Genomic DNA, 24,645 nt, shown 5'->3' with positions numbered 1-24,645 from the left:
GATGCTCCTAAAATGCATGTTATGTATAGTTTTGAGTAGCTTGAGAGTCCAAATGTAGAAAGCACAGACAAAATATTAGAACTCTGAAACAAACAAAGACAAGTCTTAGGAAGGGTCACTGGGCTTGAAATGTTAACGTTGTTTTCTGTCCTCGAGTTCTGCCAGGCCTGCTAAGTTTCTCCAGCAATTTCTGTTTTTGTGTGTTTCAGATTTCCAGCATCTGCAGTCCTTTGCTTTGTATTCAAATATTAGAGATGCTGGAAATTTGAATTGCCAACAGCAAACATACAAATTAGGAGCAGAAAAACAATACTTGACCACTCTAGCCCACGCTACATTTCAAAATGATCATAACTGATTTGATTGTGTCTTCAACCCCACAGTCCATGTACCTCTGATCACCTTTGACTCCTTTGTTAGGCAAGTATAATCATTCATTTGAAGAAATATAAATCTGTGTCTTTTGTGGAAAGACTGAGCATTGTAAATGCATACAGGAAATTTTGGTCTGTGCTCAAAGCTAAACATCATGATTATCACTTCTGCCTCCTTTCCAAGCATTTAAACCATGCCACCCTTTTCTCTGCCTTCAAAGGCCCTATTCTTTAACTGTTCTTTCATTCTACCATGAGCCTCCTATTCTTCCTCTAGCTCAGTGTTCACTTACTACAGCCTCTCTGGTGTAAAGCAGTCTGAGACACCTCTCTATGTAATTGAACAATGCAGATATGTTAGTGATTGTTGTTTTGTACAAGTCTGGAATGAGATTTGAGATGAGAAAATTTCCACCCCACTTCCTTCCAAAGCAGCTAAGCTGTGTCACTATTAAGAATATAGTTCAATGAATGTACGGTTAGGATGAGATTGAAGTTCTTAAAGGTAAGTTTGAAAGACAGGTTGAATTGCTTTGTACAACACAAACATGACCCAGTGGGAATTATGCTTCGAATTACATTTTTCATGCAACAGTGTTCTAACAGCAAAATTACCATCAGCAGAAAACTGCTCCTCGAATCTTCAGGTGTTCAAATATTTGTCCAAACAAATTCAAAACACACAATGCCCCTATTTGAAATGGTCACACATTTCTTTTGAACTATCCTTTTGTTGCTGACAAATTGCACAGTTGTAATGAATTAAATGTAAAATGCACTTCATCAATTAATCCTAATAATTTTTACTGTTGACATACTTATTCTTCATTTTCTCATTTTTTTCATTCAGATAGCGACCAGTAATAAATGTTGCTATAATGACAACCGGACTGTTTTGTGACCCTTACAGAGATTTCTTTGACATATCTGGTATTGAAGCAGTTTACTGGAAATAACTTAAAAGCAGTTTTCTTTTAAAATCAACGAGATTATTAAACAACATTTTAGGAAATTTTAGGCAAAAAAAGACATCTATTTGTTGCTTGATAGTTGATTTTAGTGTATCTACCAAACTGAAAGCAGATATTGCTCATTTTAATTCATATGTACCCTTCCAAATTTGCTTTGGAGAATATTGCATCCACCTTCTAAAAATTTCAGCCTCTGACTTGGAATTAAAATGCAATCTAAATAACATTGCTTTCAACGAAAATGCTTACACTTCTTGTTATCATAATTTGTTTCATTTAATTTGTTATTCTAACTCAATTTACTATTTGTATTCACTCTGTTCCAGATGTATGCCATAATTACTGCATGAATTTAGGTACCTGCAAAATTAACAATGATGGCAGTGCTCAATGCCTCTGCTTACCACAATTTGAAGGACCAAAATGTGAAGTAGATAAATGTGCTGTTTGCCACAGTGGCGAGTGTATTGTGAACAAAGAGACTCGACAGGTTACCTGCAAGTAAGTATATATTTACTAAATATCGAAAAGCATTGTCTTTAACTGTATGAGCAAGCCAACATCCCAACAAATGGCTTTGGGTGCCTGCAGGCAAACTCTATTCTTTTTTACAGTTAATATTTCATTGGATGTGTGCATTGTTGGCAAGGTCAGTATTTATTGCCTGTCCCTAATTACTCTGAAGAAAGTGGCAGATAGCCACATCTTTGAGCCATTGCAGTGAACACGGTTTATGTACACTCATAGTACTGTTAAGAAGCGAACTCTCTGACACTGACCCAGTGACAGTGAAGAAAATGTAATATAATTTAAAATCAGAGTGGTGTGCACCTTGGAGGGGATCTCAGTGTCGGCATTGTTCCATGCAGCTGATGCCCTTGCATTTCTAGCTTGCAGGTTTGGAAAGTACTGTTAAAGGAGGCTTGGTTGTAGATGGTGCACATTGCTACACTGTGTGGTAGAGGCAGTGAGTATTTAAGATGATGGATCGGCTGCCAATCAAGCAAGCTGCTTGGTCTTGGCTGGTGTTGAGCATCTTGAGTGTTGCTAGTGCTGTACTCATCCAGACAAGTGGAGAGTATTCCATTACATTCCTGACTTGTACCTTATAGATTGTGTTCAGGCTTTCAGGAGTCAGGGGGTAGGTTGTTCTCCTTAGAACCTCCAACATTTGACTTTCTCTTATGACCACAGGATTTAAATGATTGGCCCAATTCACTCCTGCCTGCTGTTGACCACCATAATATTGATTATTGACAGTACTGCCATTGAATATCAAGGGGAGTTGGTTAGATTCTCCCTTGTTGAAGATGATCATTGATTGTTGTACAGTTCTCTCTCACCTTGTTGGCCCAGGCCTTGTTGTATGTGGACATCAACTGCATCAGTATCTAAGGGGCCGTGCATGGCCCTGAAAGTTTGCAATCATCGGTGAACATCCCCACTTCTGACCTTATGCTGGAGGGCAAGGGCATTGATGAAGCAGCTGAAAATTGTTGGGCCTTGGACATCACCCTGAAAATTTCCTGCAGAGTAGTCCTAGAATGTGATAATTGACCTCCAAAAGCAAAACCATCATTCTTTATGTTCAATATGACGCTAACCAATGAGGTGTCTTTCCACAATTCAGTCCAATTTTGCTAGGTCAATCGCATAGAAATACTACCTTAATGTCAAGGGCAGTCACTTTCCATTCTACTGGGGTTCAGCTTTATTGTCTGAAATTTGCAATGTGCTGAGAAGCTGGGTGACCCTAGTAAAACCCAAACTGAGCAAATTATTTTTGAGTAAGTGCCATTTGATAGCATTACATGTTGACAACACTATCCATTCTTTTGTAAATGGTTAACTATAGATTAATGTGGCAGTAATTAACTGGTTTGGATATGTTCTGCTTTTTATGCTCAAAACGTACGGGGTAATTTCCAAAATTATCAAGTGAGAGCCAGTTTTATAATAGTTCTGGAACAGTTTGGCTAAGGCACAACATGTTCTGGAACATAAGTGTCCAGTACAATTGGCAGAACGTTGTCAAGGACCACTGCTGTTTCTTGAAATCATGTGGACTGATCAAATAGTTGGGTACCTCAAGAGTAGGACAAGTTGGATCAGCCCACTCAGCAGTTCTGGCTGAGAATAGCTTTCTCGTTTCCAATGATATACTGTGGTCCCCTAGCTTTATGTTAGGAATACTAGTAGAGGCTCCACTTCCAGTTAGTTATTTAATTGTGTGCTATCATTCACAACCAGTTGTGGTTGGACCATACAGCTTAGATTTGATTGGTTGATTGTAGGACCTGTCTACTGCTTGCTGCTATTGCTTCTTGAAATGCGAATCATCCTGTATTGTTGTCTCATTGAGCTTACTATCTCATTTCTAAGTCTGCCTCGTGCTGGTCCAATATCCCCTCTTGCACTCTTCATTGAACTAGGCCTTCTGAATACCCAGTTTTGAATTTTTTATTTGTTCAAAATCTAGCCCCTTTAACACAGAGGCACCACATTATGGAGAGCATCTTCCAACCTCCAGACAGGAAGCCTTCTCCACTATCACTGTACAGTGGCCACTCCTACCAATTCCGTCATGGGCTTGTTTGTGGGGCAGCACTTCAATCCTTGCATAAGCCCCCAATTATTAGCAAAGAAGACCTTACAGGATAGACAGGGTTGTTTTGTGTTTTTTGCCATTTCTGCTGCCTAGAACAATGACAGCTGCTCTGTCCAGTCTTATTGCTTACTGACTTTTCTTTCGCAGCTGATACAACATAATGGCTTGCTATGTCATTTCAGACAGCAGTTAAGTGTCAATCACATTGCTATGGATCTGGAATCTCATGTAGGCCAGGCCTGGTGAAGACAAAGGCTCCATTCTCCAAAAACCATTAAGAACCAAATGGGTTGCTGAGACAATATGTTTCATTGTCACCATTACTTTTTTTTTCATTTTCAGATTTCACCAACTACTATGTTGTGATTATACCCAGTTATCAGAGCTTCTGCCTGGATCTAGGAATTTGATATGATAACTTCAATACCTCCACTCCCTTTCCTGTTAGTTGCTTGATTTAGACTTTGGTACAGATAATTCGCTTGTAGTGCCTTCATTTATCAGGCAATTTATGTTTTTGCACAAATGCTAATTTAATTGTAATTAAGTTCACCTCAAAAGATTTCTGGTAACATTATGCCTGTTTTAGCTATTTTCTCACAATCACAGGGTGATACTGCATTATTATTTTAGTCTACTGCTCCACCTAGCTTCCACAAAAAAATTTACACCAACTGCTCCTTGATACACTTCCTTGTAAATATAATTTCCATTCAGTACTATAACTTTCGAGAAAAGAAAATCTTTTGTGGATATGAACATTACAGATAAACTCAGGACTTTTTGTTTATCCCAGTTATTTTTGAAAATTTGAGGATATATATTAAAGAAATATAAATTTATGTCCAATTCACGATGATTCTTTCAAAAGGAATTTGCTGTTCTTGCCTTTCCAAGTAGGGGAGATGAGATTTGGGAAGTGCGAATGAAGAAATGTTTGGTGAATTGCTACACTACAGCCAGAGAACACCATTGATGCAGAGAGTGGGTGCTTAAACTCGCATGGCAAATTAAGCAACTTGCCTTGGATTGTCCTGAGGTTCTGAAGTATTACAGCAGCCACATCCATCCAGACAAGTAGGCAGTGCTCCGTCATACTCTACATTGTAGGCAGCAACCATTGGGGAATCGGATTGAGCCACTCTTGTTAGACATGGTAATTGTCTAACAGTTGTATGATGGGATTGTTGGGTAATTATCACCCCAAACCTATATGTGATCCAGCTCTTATGAATGAGAGCGTGGGCTACTTCATTTTTCAACTTTAGCTAAAAAACATCCAATTCTCAGTGAAAGGCCCTGCCTCTGCTCTTATGGTGGATGGAAGATCATTGACAAAGATGTTTGGACTTTATGATAGTTCTCTAAGGAACTTCTGAAATGATACCTTGCACTGAGATTATTCGTCTCCATCTATCTCAGCCACTATTATTTTGTGGAGAGGGAAGCATCGTTAACGTTTCAGCTCTCTGATCGTTCTTCAGAATTTCTGAGGAAAGGTACAGACCTGAAATACTGGTCTGGATTTCTGTTTCAGATCTGTGGGCCTGAAACCAGGATCATTTCAATTTTGTGACCACTTTCACCATTGACCTGACGTCCACTGCAATTTTCAAGGATACAGTGTTGCGGGGACATGAGAGCTAGGTATAGAAGGCCTGATTAAAAGGACATTCAGCAGTTACCAATATGTATGCCAGATTCTTAGGAATGTCAAACAGCAGCTGAGCAGCAGTAGGTCAGGCACCATGGTGGGTGGCAACCCCAGAATTTGTCACATGGAAGTGGCGTTTGAGCTGGTGGCAGGCTAGCAGAGTGTTGTGGTTTTGAAAAGTGGCAGGAGAAGGCCAGTCAGATAGCTTGACATGGCAGAGGTGGCAATGGAATTGGCACAGGAGGCAAGCCACTGCAGAGTGGTTAGCATGGTGTAAGTGAAGTTCAGGAAATGCTTTAATTCCTTTCTGTAGTTTGGAAAGGTAAACGCAATTTGACACTCAGATAACAAATATCCAGTTCTGAAGTCAGGTGAGCACATCATGCTCAAGAACAGAAACAATATGTATGCCCATGTGATAATGGGAACTGCAGATGCTGGAGAATCCAAGATAATAAAATGTGAGGCTGGATGAACACAGCAGGCCCAGCAGCATCCCAGGAGCACAAAAGCTGACGTTTCGGGCCTAGACCCTTCATCAGAGGGTCCAGGCCCGAAACGTCAGCTTTTGTGCTCCTGGGATGCTGCTGGGCCTGCTGTGTTCATCCAGCCTCACATTTTATTATCTTGTATGCCCGTGTGCACTTCTCTCATCAGAAGCACTCACTGAGGATATTGCAGTGGAAATTAATGTAATTGCATGTGGCTGAAGAAGGATATGGCCTTAATGCTCTTGCTCCTGATATTTCATGAATAAAGAGCTCACAATAAGTGTGAAAAGTGAGGCTGAGTGGCAAATTTTGCTATTGTCCCATCCTTTGATGTTAGCACACTGGCATTTTTCCCTGGAGCAGTAGTTTGTGGTGTAGCACCCAAATTTTCGCACTCCCTGGACTCATGGACAGAAAATGGACTCTACAATTTATCTGAGCCACATGAATGCAGGAGCTCAACCATTTAAACAACAATTAAGCTTGCCAAGAGCCATATAATGTGGATGCACAATCAGTAGCACTAAATGCCCAGATGTAAGTTATTTTCTTTAGCAATGACTGGTCAGAGTCATGGATGATGCAAAGATACTCACAGACCACTGGTCAACAAAGTCCATGCTCAATGTAAAAACCAAAAGAACAGCGGATGGTGTAAATCAGGAATAAATACAAAGTTTCTGGAAAAGCTCAGCAGGTCTGGCAGCATCTGTGGAGGAGAAAACAGAATTACCGTTGACTGGACCCAAAACGTTAATTCTGATTCCTCCTCCACAGCTGCTGCCAGACCTGCTGAGCTTTTCCAGCAATTTTATTTTAATCCATGCGCAATGTCCTGCCTAAACTGGCAGCTGAGATTTGAAGCGCTATCTATACAGCAAAGCTATCAATGAAGGTTTTCTCCTATTGATAGCATCAAGGGAACCATCTCAGACACCTCAGCTACCAGCATTCACATGCGCTAGCAGCTTCCAAATCTGCCTCATCAATATCAAGGACAATTGGCAAATAAAAGATGGTGCATCATGGTAGTTTCTCTTTGTGGCTTACTCAGGTGATTTGCCATGGTTTTGTCAGTTCTATATAATGAGAAATCATTAATAATTTAACCCATACACCTGTGATAACATTTTGATCGTAATAAGACTGCAGCATTATAATGAGGGTGTTTGTGGAAACATGGGTGGTCAAGGGTATTATGTGGCTGGTAGTGACTTGTCTTTCAGGTATTGTAGAGGGAAAGGTTATGTTCCTGCATTATGGTCAGCTTGCACAGACGCAAACTTTGTGAAGAAAGGGAGATTCTGAATACGACAACAAAATGTGGAGCTAGAGGAACACAACAGGCCAGGCAACATCAGAGGAGCAGGAAAGTTGCCGTTTTGGGTCAGGACCCTTCTTCAGAAATGGGGAGATGGAGAGGAGCTCAAAAATAAATAGAGAGAGGAGGGTGGTATCATTGTAACACTAGAGGAGGCCCTAGATGGACATGTCACCCAGGCAGTCTTCCTCCTTAAGATCCACCTCTCTCTGAAGGGCCATGTTGTGAAAAGCACAACAAGCCACCAAAATATGAGAATCCCTTGAGTAAATTTATTACCCTTACTTGCCAGGGTGCCAGAATGTCATCAACGCCTATTCTACGATGGCCCATGTGCTGAAATAGCACCAGTAGCAACACTTCTATGTCAAAAGGTATTCTTCAACAGATAGCCCTTGTCTCCCAATGTGGTCTCTCTGGTGGCCTCATCAACTATGGTACCTTCAATTGACTTAGCATAAAGACATCACGGCAGCTACCAGGTTATACTTGCAAAAATTACTTGTGGTGGTTACGCAGAGAATTGACATGAAGAGACATTATCTCCACACATCCAGTGCCTTGGTGATCGTACTGTCAATCAAACCTCTGAGCCCAAAGGAATTCAATAACAGAACCAAATATTGCAGTCTTTGTCGTCAGAATCATCTGGAACTCAGTCGAGCATGATATACCTCACAGGTTTGCTGCTGTTCCTTGAAGTGACCCAGAGGCAGGACCACATGAGAAAGCTGACACGTTACCCCACCGCAATGAGAATTTGCCAGCACATTGGCATCCAGTCCTGTACCTGCTACACTATGAAAATCTAGCCCGTTAACTTGTTTTCCTCTATGCACAGATGTTACCAGACCTGTAGTGTTCCCAGAAATTTCTGTTCTTATTTCAGTTTCCATTATCCGTTTTATTTTGCTTTCGCATCTTCTTTTACACCAGAAATGAGTCCAGACACTGGAGAATTTTCTGCTTGGTACCACATGAGTTAAATGATGTTTGATGGATCATTCCTTCCACTGTGCCTCTGAAATTTAGGTCGTGTGCCCATGCATTTATTTGTGTCTGCATAACAGTGAAATCTCCTGTGATTAAACGCTACAGTGCACTTGATGTTTGAACTCATGTCCAGTAATTTATGTCCATGTTACACAATTAATTTTATGTTGAACTGAATTGGCTAACAGAAAAGTGGTAATATGGAGCTGCAGAATTTGAAATTAAAGCAGTTATGTTGTTATCATTGAGACCCACTCAATCTGATTACAATTCATGCTGGGTAAAACATAAGAGTGGCTCAATTATCTTGAGCATGTATTAGCATGTGAATATCTAGTCTGTTTGCATGAAACTCATCAACTATTGTTATGTGTTTTTGTTCAGCCAACATCTCCCTCATAATATTAGGTTGTCAATGCTAAACAGCTAACACAGGGTTGAAATATAAGTAGGATCTTATGACAATTTCCAGTATAAAGCAAAGAAATCAACTGTTTTCATGTTACTGCCTCAAAATTGCGCAGTCCATGAAAGACTGAGGTTGATAGACCTTAACTTTTTGACACGGATGGCCAACTTAAAAAATAATATTGCTCATTTGAGAATGGAAAGATAGTTTTTATATGGATTGATAATGCAATCTAGTTCTTACTGTAGTTGACCCAAAGGATCCCATTCATTTGTAGATATTCCTTCAGTTCACAATCATTACAGAAGCACATTAAATTTAAATGATAATCACACCTAGAAGATGACTTTTGCATTAAGCATAGAGAAATATGTTTATTTTCCAACACCCAACACGCACAGGAAATCTTTTTCATGTTTTTTTTTGTACAGACATAAATATAGCTCCAAGCTATGACTACAAAGTAGGGGCATTTGAAAAATATATGAGATCAACTGGACCTTAAATGACAAATTCAGTTGATTTCAATATGTTTTAGTTTCCAAGGAACTCATCCATGAATTTCCCCCCACAGAGGTCGAGAACGCCCTTGACCGCGTCTCCAGCATTTCCCGCCACACATCCCTCACACCCTGCCCCCGCCACAACCGCCCCAAGAGGATCCCCTTCGTTCTCACACACCACCCCACCAACCTCTGGACAATGCATCATCCTCCGACACTTCCACCATCTACAATCCAACCCCACCAGCCAAGACATTTTTCCATCCCCACCCTTGTCTGCTTTCCGGAGAGACCACTCTCTCCGTGACTCCCTTGTTCGCTCCACACTGCCCTCCAACCCCACCACATCCGGCACCTTCCCCTGCAACCGCAGGAAATGCTACACTTGCCCCCACACCTCCCCCCTCACCCCTATCCCAGGCTCCAAGATGACTTTCCATGTCAAGCAGAGATTCACCCGCACATCTGCCAATGTGGTATACTGCATCCATTGTACCCAGTGTGGTTTCCTCTACATTGAGGAAACCAAGCGGAGGCTTGGGGACCGCTTTGCAGAACACCTCCGCTCAGTTCGCAATAAACAACTGCACCTCCCAGTCGCGAACCATTTCCACTCCCCCTCCCATTCTTTAGATGACATGTCCATCATGGGCATCCTGCAGTGCCACAATGATGCCACCCGAAGGTTGCAGGAACAGCAACTCATATTCCGCTTGGGAACCCTGCAGCCCAATGGTATCAATGTGAACTTCACCAGCTTCAAAATCTCCGCTTCCCCCACCGCATCCCAAAACCAGCCCAGTTCGTCCCCTCCCCCTACTGCACCACACAACCAGCCCAGCTCTTCCCCTCCACCCACTGCATCCCAAAACCAGTCCAGCCTGTCTCTGCCTCCCTAACCTGTTCTTCCTCTCACCCATCCCTTCCTCCCACCCCAAACCGCACCTCCATCTCCTACCTACTAACCTCATCCCATCTCCTTGACCTGTCCATCTTCCCTGAACTGACCTATCCCCTCCCTACCTCCCCACCTAAACTCTCCTCTCCACCTACCTTCTTTTCTCTCCATCTTCGGTCTGCCTCCCCCCCCTCCCTATTTATTCCAGAACCCTCACCCCATCCCCCTCTCTGATGAAGGGTCTAGGCCTGAAACGTCAGCTTTTGTGCTCCTGAGATACTGCTGGGCCTGCTGTGTTCATCCAGCCTCACATTTTACTATCATCCATGACTTTGCTGACTTGGATGTGCTTTCAAAATGAAGCTAGTGTACATATGTCCAGATTAACCAATATATGTCCATGCCTTGGTCATCATGACTTTGCTGCCACTAACCCACTTTTTCTTAGCAATCCAAACTCTAGCATAAGGATAATGACTTCACATTACAAAATTGAAAATACTGACATAAACTATTTAGAGAAATAATCTGACGTAAAAATCTCTGAATGGTTTGTAGTACTAGATTTGTAATTGTAAATGTATAACAAAGAAAAAGATCATTCAGGTGCATTTTTCACTAAAAATGAAATTAATGTTCATTCTCATGAAAAAATATTTTCTGACTCAATGTAAGCAATATCTTGTGCAACAGAGCATTCCATTGAATACATACAGGCACCTATAATTATGGTTCTTGTAGCATGATCTGGAATGACATTAGTCTCACTTTGTTGATACAGTTGCACAAACGGAAGGATTGCATCCAGCTGCCTGTCTTGTGATGGATACTGTTACAATGGTGGCACTTGCCAGCTGGGCCCACACTCTGAAGTGCCCACGTGTGTGTAAGTGTAAATGCTCTATATTTTAAACATATAATAGACATTTCTTTTTGGACACTACTCTATCTTAGAATGAGCTAGATTGCTGGTAAATAATTTAAGGCCACCTGACGGGAAAAAAATATTTATATTACAGAATAATACCAGTAGAGTAGGCTTCCTTTTCCTTAAATAGGTCGTCATTCATCAGACAAATGAACTATTATAGGCATCAGTCTGGAAGCTCTACAAATTCAGCAACATAATAACAGTCAGCCAATCTCACCTTAAGTAGTTCAGCATATCAGCACTTGACTTCCAACCCTGGCTCCATCAAAGCTCATGGGATAAGAAGAGATTCTCACTTGTATGGTGGACCCTCAGTTCCAAAGCATTAATCGACTCTAAAGGGAGGGCAAGTTGTTAAATCCCATGGAAAACAACTTTCATTTTTCCCTTTGTAAAAAAGTTGATTTAACTTCTGCTTTAAATACTATTTTCATTCTGCATGCAAGGCCGCAGTATCAGCGTATAGAAATATGCGAGTAACCCTGTTAGCAGGTAGACATATCCAAAACTCTGCCAATGTACACTGAGACACTTCAGACAACAGGAAAGCAGAGTGATCCTGAATTAATTAAGTCCTCCTCCATCCTGATAGCAGTATATTTTTCATTCTGGAAATACATATGCAAGACATTGCATATTCAAATTCCAGACTAATTTGTAGCTGATTTATGACCAAACATGCTGAATGGAGAAAAAATTTTGAAGCCCAGATTTTTAACTAAAGTTAACCTATTCACTCCTACAAAAATAATTTCCAACTCAATGTCATCAAAATTTGGAAAATGTCATTAAAACCAGCGGACCATTAACTTTTTTATTCAAATATATTTCAGCAGATCGACTTTCAACTATTTTTCTTCATCATCTGTCTCTGAACATACCTGTGCCACTTGAATCAGTTCATGTTGTTCATTTCAGTCATCTTCATTACTAACTTCTCTCTTTTCCAAAGTTTCTAAATGTTTACTTCTATCTTCTGCTGTTTGAGCTTTACGTCATAGTGAATAATTTGCTAGCATCAACCTTAACAATCTTTTCATGCGCATGAAAATGTAAAATTGGATCACAGTGAAGCCTCCACACAGAGCTCCAGCCCACGTATGTAATCCCTTCTGAAAATATTAGATTCTGGTAGCTAGAATAATTTTGGTTTCTTGCATCTATGCTCTTTCAGAGCCACTAATAAATCTCCAAACTATGATTGGGGATTAGAAATACCTACCTTGCTTGAAATGAGATCTGGCAAATGTATTTTGTAGCATCTTAATCCTTTCTTTTGATTTGAAATGTAACTATATATTAATATAATTCACAGCTGGTGCTATTTATCCTTTTTTCATTTCATCTCTTTTCATCTACATCTTTCTATTTTATGCCATGTTAAATATTAAAATAAAAAATTAAATCTCTGGAGTTTGCATAACTCAGAATATTGAATGTTAACCCCATCTCATCTGTGGAAAAGATACGTATCTCAGCTTTGTTTGGATTTCCTTTGTCTTTATTAATTATTTGTTATTAAAACTCTAATATTTAGCAGTTATCTCAATTATTAGCTAAAGCAAGAATACCACATTTTGAGTAGCTGTAAGCTGTCTGAATTCCTTTGGAATGTATTTAAATAATTATTAATTTTATGAAACTCAAATTTTAAAATCATCTGCGATTCTATCTAATTTGTTGAAACTTTTATTAGTTCATATGGCTCACCACCTTTTCTCATTAATATTTTAATGGCAACAACTATATTCACCCAGAGCTTGAGAAATGGTATATTGGGTCTCATCATTTTACCCCGATGTCATTCACAATAGTATCAAAGCATGAAAATTAGTTATTCCTAGTTTATCTTTGCATTTTGCATAGCTTCAAATTTATAATGCTTTTAAAGCAATTGCCCAAGAACAGTGATTACTTTGAAGCCAGACTGTGTTTTTTGATAAAGCTTTTGTCACCATTTCATGTTTTTTTCCTCTCTGTGATCATTGTTGCTTTTACAATACTTAGAACAATAAATTAATGACTACATCCCTTTTCTGTGATTTTGAGTACATCATTCAGGCAAAATTGCAGATGTAAAGGACTTAAATGCAAGCTCGTATTACTAGTCAATGCCAAAGAATATTAAAATCTCTACTAGACAAGGCAATAAAACATATGTTAAATGAAAGGAAGTGATGAGTTATATGGCTGTAACTGAATGGGTTTGGATTTCATATTCAGAAGGTGTAAGTTCAATGGATCAATGCTCCCTTTATATATGGAGTTGCTGGCAGCAGAATTAATGCTGACATATAGCAACACCTCTAATTATGTCTTCTTTAGGTACAGTGGATGGTGGAATACATTGCTTCAGTACCAACACAGGAAAAGAGATGTATGTGCAAAGTAATGTATGCACAACCAGCTTCAATTTTTGCAAAAGCTTCCCCTTCATTGAGGGTTAACTCAGCATTTGTGTAGAAGAGTTTGATCATTAACAACCATCATTTTTATTTGTTTCAATTTATACAGTCATAGAATTATACAGCCTAGAAACAAATCCTTTAGTCCAACTAAGCCACACTGATCATGTTCCCAAATGAGACAAGTCCCACATGCCTGCATTTGGCTAGTGTCCATCTGAAACTTTCCTATTTATGTACCTATCCAAATGTCTTTTAAATGCTGAAACTGTATTTGCATCTATCACTTCCTCTGGCAGTTGAGTCCACACATGAACCATTCTCTATGTAAAAAAAAAGCCCCCATGACTTTTTTAAAATTTTCTCCTCTCACCTTAACAATATGCCTCCTAGTTTTGAACTCCCCCACCATGGAGGAAAGATCTTTGTTCTTCACTTTATCTATGCCCCTCATAATTTTATAAACATCTATTAGGTCACCCTTCAACCTTCCATGCTCCATTGAAAAACATTGCAAGGTATCCAGCCTACGTTTAGAACTCAAACCCTCCATTTCTGGCAGTATCCTGCTAAATCTTTTCTGAATCTTCTCCAGTTTAATTATTTCCTTCCTTTAACTGGGCAACCGGAACTTCACACAATACTCCAGAAGAGGCCTCTCCAAGATCGTGTACAACCTCAACATAACATCACAACTCCTACACACGAAGGTCTGAGCAATGAAGGCAAATGTGCTAAATGCCTTCTTAAGCACCCTGTCTATCTGTGATGCAAATTTCAAAGAATAATATCCTGAATCCCTAGGTCACTCTGTTCTACAACTCTTCCCAAGGCCCTACCATTACTTGTAGGAATGCATTTCTGTGGTTTTACATTGTTTTTGGTGAAGTCAGAATACAATTGGTAGCAGCATTAATTTAGAAATGGAAATCATCTTTTAGGAACATCTAAAACTAAAGTATGTTGGTCATGGATATATATTGTTATGGCCAGAGGTAAAAATGAGTTCATGCCCATTGTACATTCTGATCTCAGTTGGGAAGTTGGAGAAAAGAGCTTTCAGTAGAGATGAAGAGAATCAATGCAATCACAGCAACTAGTCCTTGACTCATGCTCCTAAAACATGGTTCCTAATAATCAATGATGTGACAGGAGGAGCATACTGAATGACTAATGAAAATTGAGACTGATTCTAAATGAAACAAACATGTTACTTGTAAGAATAAGTGCAACTGTTTGTATTACACATCTAAGCACTTTATGTTGTATTTTTGAAGCTGCAAATGTTTTGTGCCAACATTTTATTTTAATTATCTCACTTTTCATTTGGAGGAAAGCAAGATTAAGACTGATTTGGATAGAATAGGATGAAAATTTTAAAACAATGCTTATACATTTTTTGAAGTAAGTTCGAAACAGTTATCAACTTGTAATGATTTCATGATTATTTTCTTTATCTTTGCACTCATTTAAATATTCAGCACCCAACATAAGACAATTTAAAGTTGAGGTTTGCTGAAAAAGTAAACCTCTTGGAAGCTTTTCATCTTACACTCATAAAACCAAGTCAGAGGAGCAACGTGAGAGAAAATGACTACTTCAGCTGTAAGAGGTAGCAGATGCTGAATTGTTTATAAGTGGACACCAAATGGTCAGAGGCAGTGCCACGGAGAAAGCACAAGTTAATGAAGACTGATAGTTAACGGCCAAGCTTTGTTTTAAGTCTAAACCAAGCAGGTTGACTGATTGGGAAAGATATTGATCTGACAATTAAACCAGTAACTAGCTGCCTCCTATAGTGTGGATGTCTAACCAGTGCAGTATGTGTACATTTTGTTTTCTGTCTGCAAGGAGCATATTCCCGTGCATTAGTATGTGTAGCATCCAGTTCATGCAAGTTTAAATTTTAAATTGTTTATCCATGTAATTTTTTTCCCATTTGTGGAATCTGATCTAATACCAGAGCTGCCAACATGAGTTTAGCAAGGATGAACTGCTTGGATAATGCCAGGACTTTGCATGGTGCAAATAGATGAAGGGGTATGTTGTTTAATATGAGCCCCCAGCTGTTAGGACTGACAGTCATAATTAACTGGTGTATTCTCCATGGCAACATCTCTACAATAAGCCTTCTCTCCTCGTAATAATAGAAGTATTGATTTCTGCTTACACTAGTATTCCTCATGAAGGCAAGATGAAAAGCTTCCACAAAATATAATCATAGTCATAGAGGTCTACTGCACAGAAAAGGCCCTTCAGCCCATGAAATCTGCATCAGTCAAAACAAGTGCCGAGCTATTCCAAGCACTTTTTTTGCCAGAACTTGGCCCATAGCCTTACATACCTTGGCATGACCTAAATAAGTCTCAATATTTCTGTCTCTATCACCCTGATAGGCAGTGAGTTCCAGACTCCCACCCCCTGGATATTTTTTTTTTTCTTCACAGAACATCTGAACCTGCAACCCCTAATGTTGTTTGGTCTCTGGTCTTTGATTCCTCCACCTAGGGGAAAAGTTCCTTCCTATCTACCCTAACTATGTTGCTCTGAATTTTATACATCTCAATCAGATCCCGCCTCAATCTTCTCAGCTCCAAGGAAGACAACCTACTCTATCCAAACTTCCTTCCCTCCTATAATGTGGATTCAAGAACTGCACACAATGCTCTAGCTGTGGCCTAACAAGCGTTTTATACAGTCCCAGCATCATCGACATGTATACTTGGTCTCATATGCCTTCTTAACTACTTTATCTGCCCTTCCTGCCACTCTAAGGGATCAATGGCCATGCGTACCAAGGCCCCTTTTATCCTTGGGGCTTTGCAGGGCCCCATTGCTGCTTATTTATTTCCTTGCTTTTTTGTGCTACCTCAGTGCATTACTGCATATTTATCCAGATTGAATTCCATTTGCCATTGATCAGCTCATCTGACCAACTTGCCTATATTCCAATGGTGTAAGGCTATGATAGAATCACAGATTCTCTATAATGTGGGACTAGGCCAGTTGGTCCACACCAACACTCTGAGGAGCATCCCATCCAGAAACACCCCACTATCCAATCTCTGTCACCATGTATTTCCCACACCTCACCCTTCTAGACTGCACATACCTGGACACAATGGACTATCCACCTAAACTTCACATCTTTGGGCTGTGGAAGGAGACTGGAGTGCCCAGACAAAACCCATGCACACATAGGGAGAATGTGAAAATTTCACACAAACAGTCATCCTTCCCACAGTTTACCACCTCATCAATGTTAGTAGTATCCTTGAAATTATCGATCAACCCTCCTACATTCAAGTCTTAGTCAGTTATATACACCTCAAGTGTTAGGAGTCCCAACACGGATCCCAGAGTCTCTTGCTGTTCTTAGTTCACCACAAAAATGTGTCTCCTTTCAGTAATATTCAAGTTTATGCTATCAAATGAAGATTTATTTTAAATTCTTCTAATTCTGTATAATTCTATATGTTTCTCCTTTTTTTTAGTCAGAAGTCACATGACAACAGGTTACAGTCCAACAGTTTTATCTGAAATCACAAGCTTTTGAAGCACTGCTCCTTTGTCAGCTGACTTCATGCTGATGAAGGAGCAACATACTCTCTCTGCTCCCTCTCACACTCCGAAAGCTCGTGATTTTAGATAAACCTGTTGGGCGATAACCTGGTGACATGTGATTTCTGGCTTTGTCTACTATAGTCCCACACTGGCACATCCACATTATTTCTGTAGGGTTGAGAATTCACTGGATAAGCTCTCAAAATAAATGTTTTAACATAAATAATTGAACTAATGAACAATATACTCTACATATCGCATAAAAATCGCAAGTTATTTAATTCTGTCTGTTGAATGTCTTTCAATATCAAATTATTTCAATCAAATACAAACAAACAGAAGTTCAGTTGTTGTAGTTATTATATAGTTATATTCTATTTTATTTTCAGATAATTTCTTATCATATTGTAGATTTTTGTACTCAATTCAATATTTACCTACATTGAATGTTTGTTGCCTATGAATTACTTTTGTTTATTATTTTGTTGTATTTCCCTGTACTGGAGCCTTTTATGGTTAATTTCCAAATTATACAGGTTTATGTTCAATCATAAACATATTTTTTGCTGCAGTTTTAAGAAAGACATTTTCATTAAAAAGTACCTTTTATGTCATCAGGAGACTTTCCACGCAACCTCAGCCGATGAATTACTTTCTACGTTCAGTTATTATTGTTATGTTGCCAACATTACTGCCAATATGTATCCAAGATCCCATAAATGCCAGTTAAATGGTTATCGGTCAATAATATCTTGGTGAAGGAGAAATGCTAGTTAGGTTCTCAGACTATCTATCTTTGCTTTTCTTCCAGTTGTGCAACTGAAACCTTATATAGGGCCTTAATTTGGCACCTCGTCAGGAAAACTGAACAATTAACAATTCTACTAAAAGAGCATGAAGGATAAGTCGCTTGCAAGTCAAGCTGAGCAGAGATGACAGATTCCTGCATGGAGTATAAGAATAGAATGTTTTAAGCTTCATCAAAAATATAAGCTTACCTATAGTTAATAGAGGATGGCCTAGTAGTATTATCTGTTAATCCAGAGACCTGGGAAATGTTCTGGGGACATGGGTTCAAATCCTGCCACTGCAGATGATAGAATTTGAATTCTTTAAATATCTGGAATTAAAAGTCTAATGGTGACCATGAATCTGTTGTTGATTTTAGGGCAGATCAGTGGTTAGCACTGCTACCTCACAGCACCAGGAACCCAGGTTCAATTCCTCCCTTGGGCAACTGACTGTGTAGAGTTTGCACATTCTCCCCGTATCTGCATGGCTTTTCTCCCATAGTCCAAAGATGTGCAAGCTAGGTGGATTGGCCATGTTAATTTGCCCATCGTGTCCAGGAATGTGTAGATTAGGTGAGTTATAGAGGGATGAGTCTGGGTGGGATGTTATGAGGATTGGTGTGACTTGTTGGGCCAAGGGACCTGTTTCCACACTGTAAGGATTCTATGATTAAGAGTTCAAGGGCAGATTGCCATTTTGTATTCTTTATGTTTCAATTGTTTTTCTTGCTGAAGAATAGGCCATAGTTTAAAACGATAATAAAACCATATAATTATTCCAACAATTTTATTATGAGTGAAAGCTTTCATTTAAATAATGGTGTTAAATAATACAAAGAATATTCATTGCCACTACAAATGCTGCAATTGATTCTCTTCAATCATTGGCAAGGACAGTCTCATGTTGACAAAAAGGTTTTCACAAATCCGATGGACTGGAAAGAGAAAGACAATTACAAAAAGAAAACAGAAGAGAAGGAAAGTTACTGAAAACAAAGAAAGATAGAGATAATGCATTAAATCGTGCTAAATGCCAATTGGCTATCATTCTTGATCGTTGTAACAGACGTAACATGATTTTTCATGGATATGGTGTTGGCTCAAATGATTGCATCACTAATATAGATTGTGACTGGAAAAGTCTGCACCTTAGGAATTGGATAATGCTCTCAGAGGCTTATTTCTGTTTTATTTCTATCAGGATCATTTATATTTCTATGTACTTGAGTATACTGTTTCATCTTCTAACTTTTGGCTGCTTCTACTGAACACTGTCCGTTCTTTACTTTAAGATTCCTTGAAGTGTGGCATCACTATTGAGTGATACAATTTGGTAATAACCTATTTATAATGCAACCTCCCTCATTCTACAAGTTTACAAAGAAAAGAAATAAAAAGGATTTCTGTTCATATAACTCCATTAATGACCACCTGATGTCTCAAAGCACTTTACAGCCAATGAAGAACACTCACTTTGGAATTTTGGAATTTTTGTATAAAGCCATTGCTCTTCAATTTCTTACTTGTTTAAATGCATTCTGTCTAAAGCTAAAAATCAATGATATGCAGAAAAAAGAACGATATGTAAATCAGTAAAATATAAAACAACCATAGGTGCGGTATACTTTAACAAGGAAAAAGCATATAAAGGTTATCTAAATGTATCTATCAGGCACATTTCAATATAAAATTCTTCTTTTATCAGTTGTGATAATATTACACAGGAACACACCACATTAATGGGTTAGAATATCTGAAATTAATCAGATTTCTTTTACGTGATTTATTGGATTTGATGAACAGAATTATATTCAAGTCAAACAAAAAAGTTGTCATCTTAAGCCTCTATGACATGTTAATGAAGTGCTGAAATTTTGTTTGCACAGATGTGTCAGCATTCCAACTTGCCCTGTCCTTTGAAATTTATCGATCTTTGTCTTAAATATTCTCAATGACTTGACCTCACAGTCTTCTACGGCAATGACCCTCTGGCTGAAGAAATTCCTCCCCATCTCAGTTCTAAAGGGCTGATCTTTACTCTGGGTCCTAAACTCATCTACTAATGGAAGCATCTCCTCGACTTCCAATGTATCTAGGCCTGTCAGTACTCTATAAGATCACTTGTCATCCTTCTAAACCACGTTGAGTACAAACCCAAGAGTCCTCATTTGCTGTTCGTATGATAAGTCCATCATTCCTAGGGTCATTCTTGTCAACCTTCTCTGGGTTCCATCTGATGCCAGCACATCCTTCTTTAGCTTTGGGGCCCAAAACTGCTCACATTATTTTGAATTCATTCTGACATTATACAGCCTCAGCAGCACATCCCTGCTCTTGTATTATCATAGAATCCCCACAGTGTGGGACTAGACCCTTCATCCCAAAAACTCTCAGACACCCCAACCGGACTCATTCCCCTATAACCCACCTAATCTACACATCCCCGAACACTATGGGCAATTTAGCATGGCCAATCCACCTAGCCTGCACATCTTTGGACTGTGAGAGGAAACCCATGCAACATTGAGGAGAATGTTCAAACTCCACACAGACAAGGGTGGAATCGAACCTTGGCTCCTGGCGTTGTAAGTCAGCAATGCTAACCACTGAGCCACTGTGCCACCCCCACTGAAATGAATGCTAACATTGTATTGCCATCCAAACTGTTTTGAAGGGGGCATTTGCAAATTATGGTGTTCCTCCCATGCATCTGCTACTTTTGTCCATCTAGGAACTAGAATTCGCAAGTTTGGCAGGTCCTATCAAAACACCCTTAATGGGATATTGCAGTACACTTTATAAATATCATACATTGCTACCACTATGCAATAGCAGTGGAGGGAGTGAATATTAAGGGTGTTAGATTCGGTGCCAGTCACGTGGACTGCTTTGTCCTTCGTGATGTTGAGCCTATTTTCTGATGATTTGACTGCATACTCCCAGGCAAGTGGAGAGTATTCCATCAAAGTATTACAAAATCCCTGCAGCACTTTAATGAGGAATGTGACTGAGAGAATATGTTAAGAGTTAACTGAGTTGCATTTTGTCTTGCTTTTTGTATACCAGGTAAAAGCCAGTGTTGAAGTATACTGGGACTAGGGCTGTGACTAGTTCTGGAGCACAAGTCTTCAGTGTCACAAGGCTGGAATGTTGTTCTAGCCATAACCTTTGGACAACACAATTGCTTCTCCCATATCAGTTAAAATGATTTGAGTTAGCTAAAAACCTGTGAAGTTGTGAATGTCAGGAGCAGGCTGAGGTGGATCTTCCACTTGACACTTCCAGATGGATGCAAATTCTTCAGCTTTCTCTTTCACACTGCACTGGCATTCCCCATTATTTGAGGACAGGATATTTTTTGAGCCTCCAGTTACTTAATTGATAACCACCATTCATGACTGATCCGTTGGTTGTGTGTTCTCTTCATTCTATCAGTTGCGTGCTGCTTTTGCTACTTGGAATTCAAATAGTGCTATTTTGCAGCTTCATCTGATTGACACCAGATGTTTAGGTGTAGGAACAAAATACTGTAGATGCTGAAACTGTACTGAAAACAACAAATTCTGGAGATGACAGTGGGTCAGACAACATCTATGGAGAGAGAGAGAGCAAGATAACATTTCGAGTCAAGATGACTCTTCATCAGAGCTGAAGTGAAGCGAGAGGTAAAGGAATAGGTGTTGCACCTTCTGTGGTTACATGGGCAGGTACTGTGGGAAGACGAGAGTGGTGTTAGTGGTTAATGAATGGACTAGGTTATTCCAGAAGGAACGATCCCTGCAAAATGCTGACGGGGGCAGTGGGGGGTTGGGGTGTGTGTGTTGTGAGGGGAAGATATGTTTGGTGATGGCTTTCTGCTAGTGTATGCCTCATACTGCTCCTGGCATGCCCTCCTGTACTATTCATTAAGCTAGGGTTGGTTACCCAATTTGATTGTTATACTAGAATGGGGAATATACTGTGATGAAGTTACAGATTGTGGTTGAATGCAGTTTTGCTGCTGCTGGTGGCCCAGACCACTTTATGAATACCTATTTCTGAATTGTTATATCTGTTCAAAATTTATACAAGTAAGTACAGTGGCAGAGTTAGAAATGATCAGGAAGGGTATCTACAATATGAAGATGGAACTTTGTTTCTATAAGGACAGTGTGGTCAGTCCCACCAATGCTTTCTTGGGCAGATGTGGTAGTGACAGCAAGATTGATAGGGTAAGGTCAAATTATTATTTTTTCTCTCTGTTGCTCACCACTAGTTGCAGATCCAGGCTAACAACTCTGCCACTTAAGACTCAACTGGCTCAATCAGTAATAAGGCTACAGTGCCACTTTTGGTGGTGGATATTGAAATTCCCCACCCAGACTTAGCTAATTTAATAATTAATGGTGCTACGAATTGAGGTTGTCCAACCAGAGTAACATTTGTATTCTTACCACCCTCAATTCTTCTTCCATTTACTATTCAACAAGGAGGAGCATTGATTTTATCAGCTGAACATTATCATTAGATGGTAATGAGCATTACATTTCGTCTAGACTGATGCCACAAAACTTTATGCCGTCTGAATTCAGTATGAAAGACTTGACTGTAGACCACTGTGCTGCCACTTCTTATGAGTTTGTCCTGCTGGTGTGACAGGATATATGCAGCAAGGGTGATGATGGTGTTGGGGATGTTATGTGTAAGGGATAACATCATGAGTATGACGATGTCCGGCTGATACTTGACTAGTCAATAAGACGTCTCTCCCAATTTTACCATAAACACCCAGATGTTGGTAAAGAGGACTTGCAGCGTTTGCCATTGTCATTTCCTATGCCTGGGCATTTCAAAAGATTTAAAGAATTGACCACATTGCTGCAGAGCTGAAGTCCCATGTAAACCAGGCAGAGTAAGGACAATGGATCCCCTTCCCTGAGCGGCATTGCTGAGTCAGATATGTTTCCACAGGAGTCAATTCATGGTCAACCTACCTTTCAAACTTCAGATTTCTGGCTTGAAAGTTTTAATTCCAATAATTGCCATGCTGGGATTGGAATTTATGGCCCGAGAGCATCTGGATTATTATTAGACCAGTGATATTAACAACATACAGCAGTTTTCCCTCAATACCTTACAGCATTGTCAGACCAACATATTTTCCACCAAGACATTGGTGATTTTCTTGATCCCTGACTGGCAAACTGAGCCAGGAGGTCAATTTGACCTTTGTAGTTTGTTGATATTATGCAGATGAGGATTCAGACCCAGTACCCAGCAAAACCCAGGTAAATATTTTCAGGCATGCATTCCAGATACAGTGGTTGTTTTGTGCAGAGTTTGGCTTTGAACAACTTTTGAGAGATAGAATTGGATTTCTTGGACAATAGTCATTTAATGAACTTAAGTTTTTGTTGAAAAGGGTGATAGGTAAGTACAAAAATTTGAAAACACATACTAACAGATTCAAGAACAGCTTCATCCCTGCTGTTATCAGACTTAGGAATGAACATCTCTTGTATTAGATTTAAATCTCTGTGCCTTCTCTCTAGCTGTAACATTATATTCTGCATTCTGCTCTATTACTCTGATGCACTTATGTACAGTTTGATTTGTCTGGATGGCATGCAAAAAAATACTTTTCACTGTATCTTGATACATGTGACAATAATAAATCAAATCAAATCAAATCAAATCAAAAGATGCGAATAGCACATTGGCAGCTTCAGAAAATGACAAGATCAGAAACCTTAAAAGATTACAGAGCATGTCAGTAACTTTTTTTATTTTAAAAATTTCAGGGAGGATAAAAGAGAACATCTAAAAGTGGAAGATATATACTTCTTTTTAATTTTATTCAGAAGCACACAAGAGATTCCGAAGCAGTCATATTAGAGTGGTATAAGTCTTAGACAGACTTGAGATTATAGAAGTTTGAAGGAATGAAGAAACCCTGGAATTGTTGTGACTCAGACTGAAACCATGAAATAATGGAAAGTTCTTTTCATCTATTTAGAACCACTACATGGAAAATAAATCTCCAAACTGCTAACCAATACAGTAAAGAATATTGGAGGGATTCTATGAAACTGAGATAAGAAACAACAAAAAAAATCAGAGGGGACAGATGCAGTGTAAGTGTTAAGACTGGAGACAAGGAAAGGATTTAAGGTAGAACTAAGTCACCAAGCTAATCAAAGAGAGGTTGATTCCTGAGTCAATCCAAGGTCGTTGCAATTATGTCAATCTTAACGGAAACATGGGAAAAGCTATTGGTTAAAATTAAAGTCACTAAAATTACTGTTGCCAGCAAAAAAACACATAAAATTGATGGATAATAAAATGTGAGGCTGGATGAACACAGCAGGCCCAGCAACATCTCAGGAGCACAAAAGCTGACGTTACGGGCCTAGACCCTTCATCAGAGAGGGGGATGGGATGAGGGTTCTGGAATAAATAGGGAGAGAGGGGGAGGCGGACCGAAGATGGAGAGAAAAGAAGATAGGTGGAGAGGAGAGTATAGGTGGGGAGGCAGAGAGGGAATAGGTCAGTTCAGGGAAGATGGACGGGCCAAGGAGGTGGGATGAGGTTAGTGGGTAGGAGATGGAGGTGCGGCTTGGGGTGGGAGGAAGGGATGGGTGAGAGGAAGAACAGGTTAGGGAGGCAGAGACAGGTTGGACTGGTTTTGGGATGCAGTGGGTGGAGGGGAAGAGCTGGGCTGGTTGTGTGGTGCGGTGGGGGGAGGGGACGAAC

General features: G+C 39.6%; 1 protein-coding gene across 1 annotated transcript in view; it reads left to right on the top strand.

The window, feature by feature from the left end:
* Window positions 1-24,645, top strand: part of LOC125454115 (low-density lipoprotein receptor-related protein 1-like) — a 1,886,982-nt gene that overhangs the window by 1,839,513 nt on the left and 22,824 nt on the right. Inside the window, exons 84-85 of the mRNA XM_048534492.2 lie at window positions 1,672-1,846; window positions 11,004-11,108. Of these exons, the coding sequence (XP_048390449.1) occupies window positions 1,672-1,846; window positions 11,004-11,108 (280 nt within the window). The remainder of the gene's footprint in view (window positions 1-1,671; window positions 1,847-11,003; window positions 11,109-24,645) is intronic.

This window comes from Stegostoma tigrinum, chromosome 7 (genome assembly GCF_030684315.1).
Source record: "Stegostoma tigrinum isolate sSteTig4 chromosome 7, sSteTig4.hap1, whole genome shotgun sequence".
In the NCBI taxonomy this organism is placed as follows: Eukaryota; Metazoa; Chordata; class Chondrichthyes; order Orectolobiformes; family Stegostomatidae; genus Stegostoma; species Stegostoma tigrinum.
The sequence above is the reverse complement of the archived record's forward strand: the minus strand, read 5'-3'. Positions and strand labels throughout refer to the sequence as shown.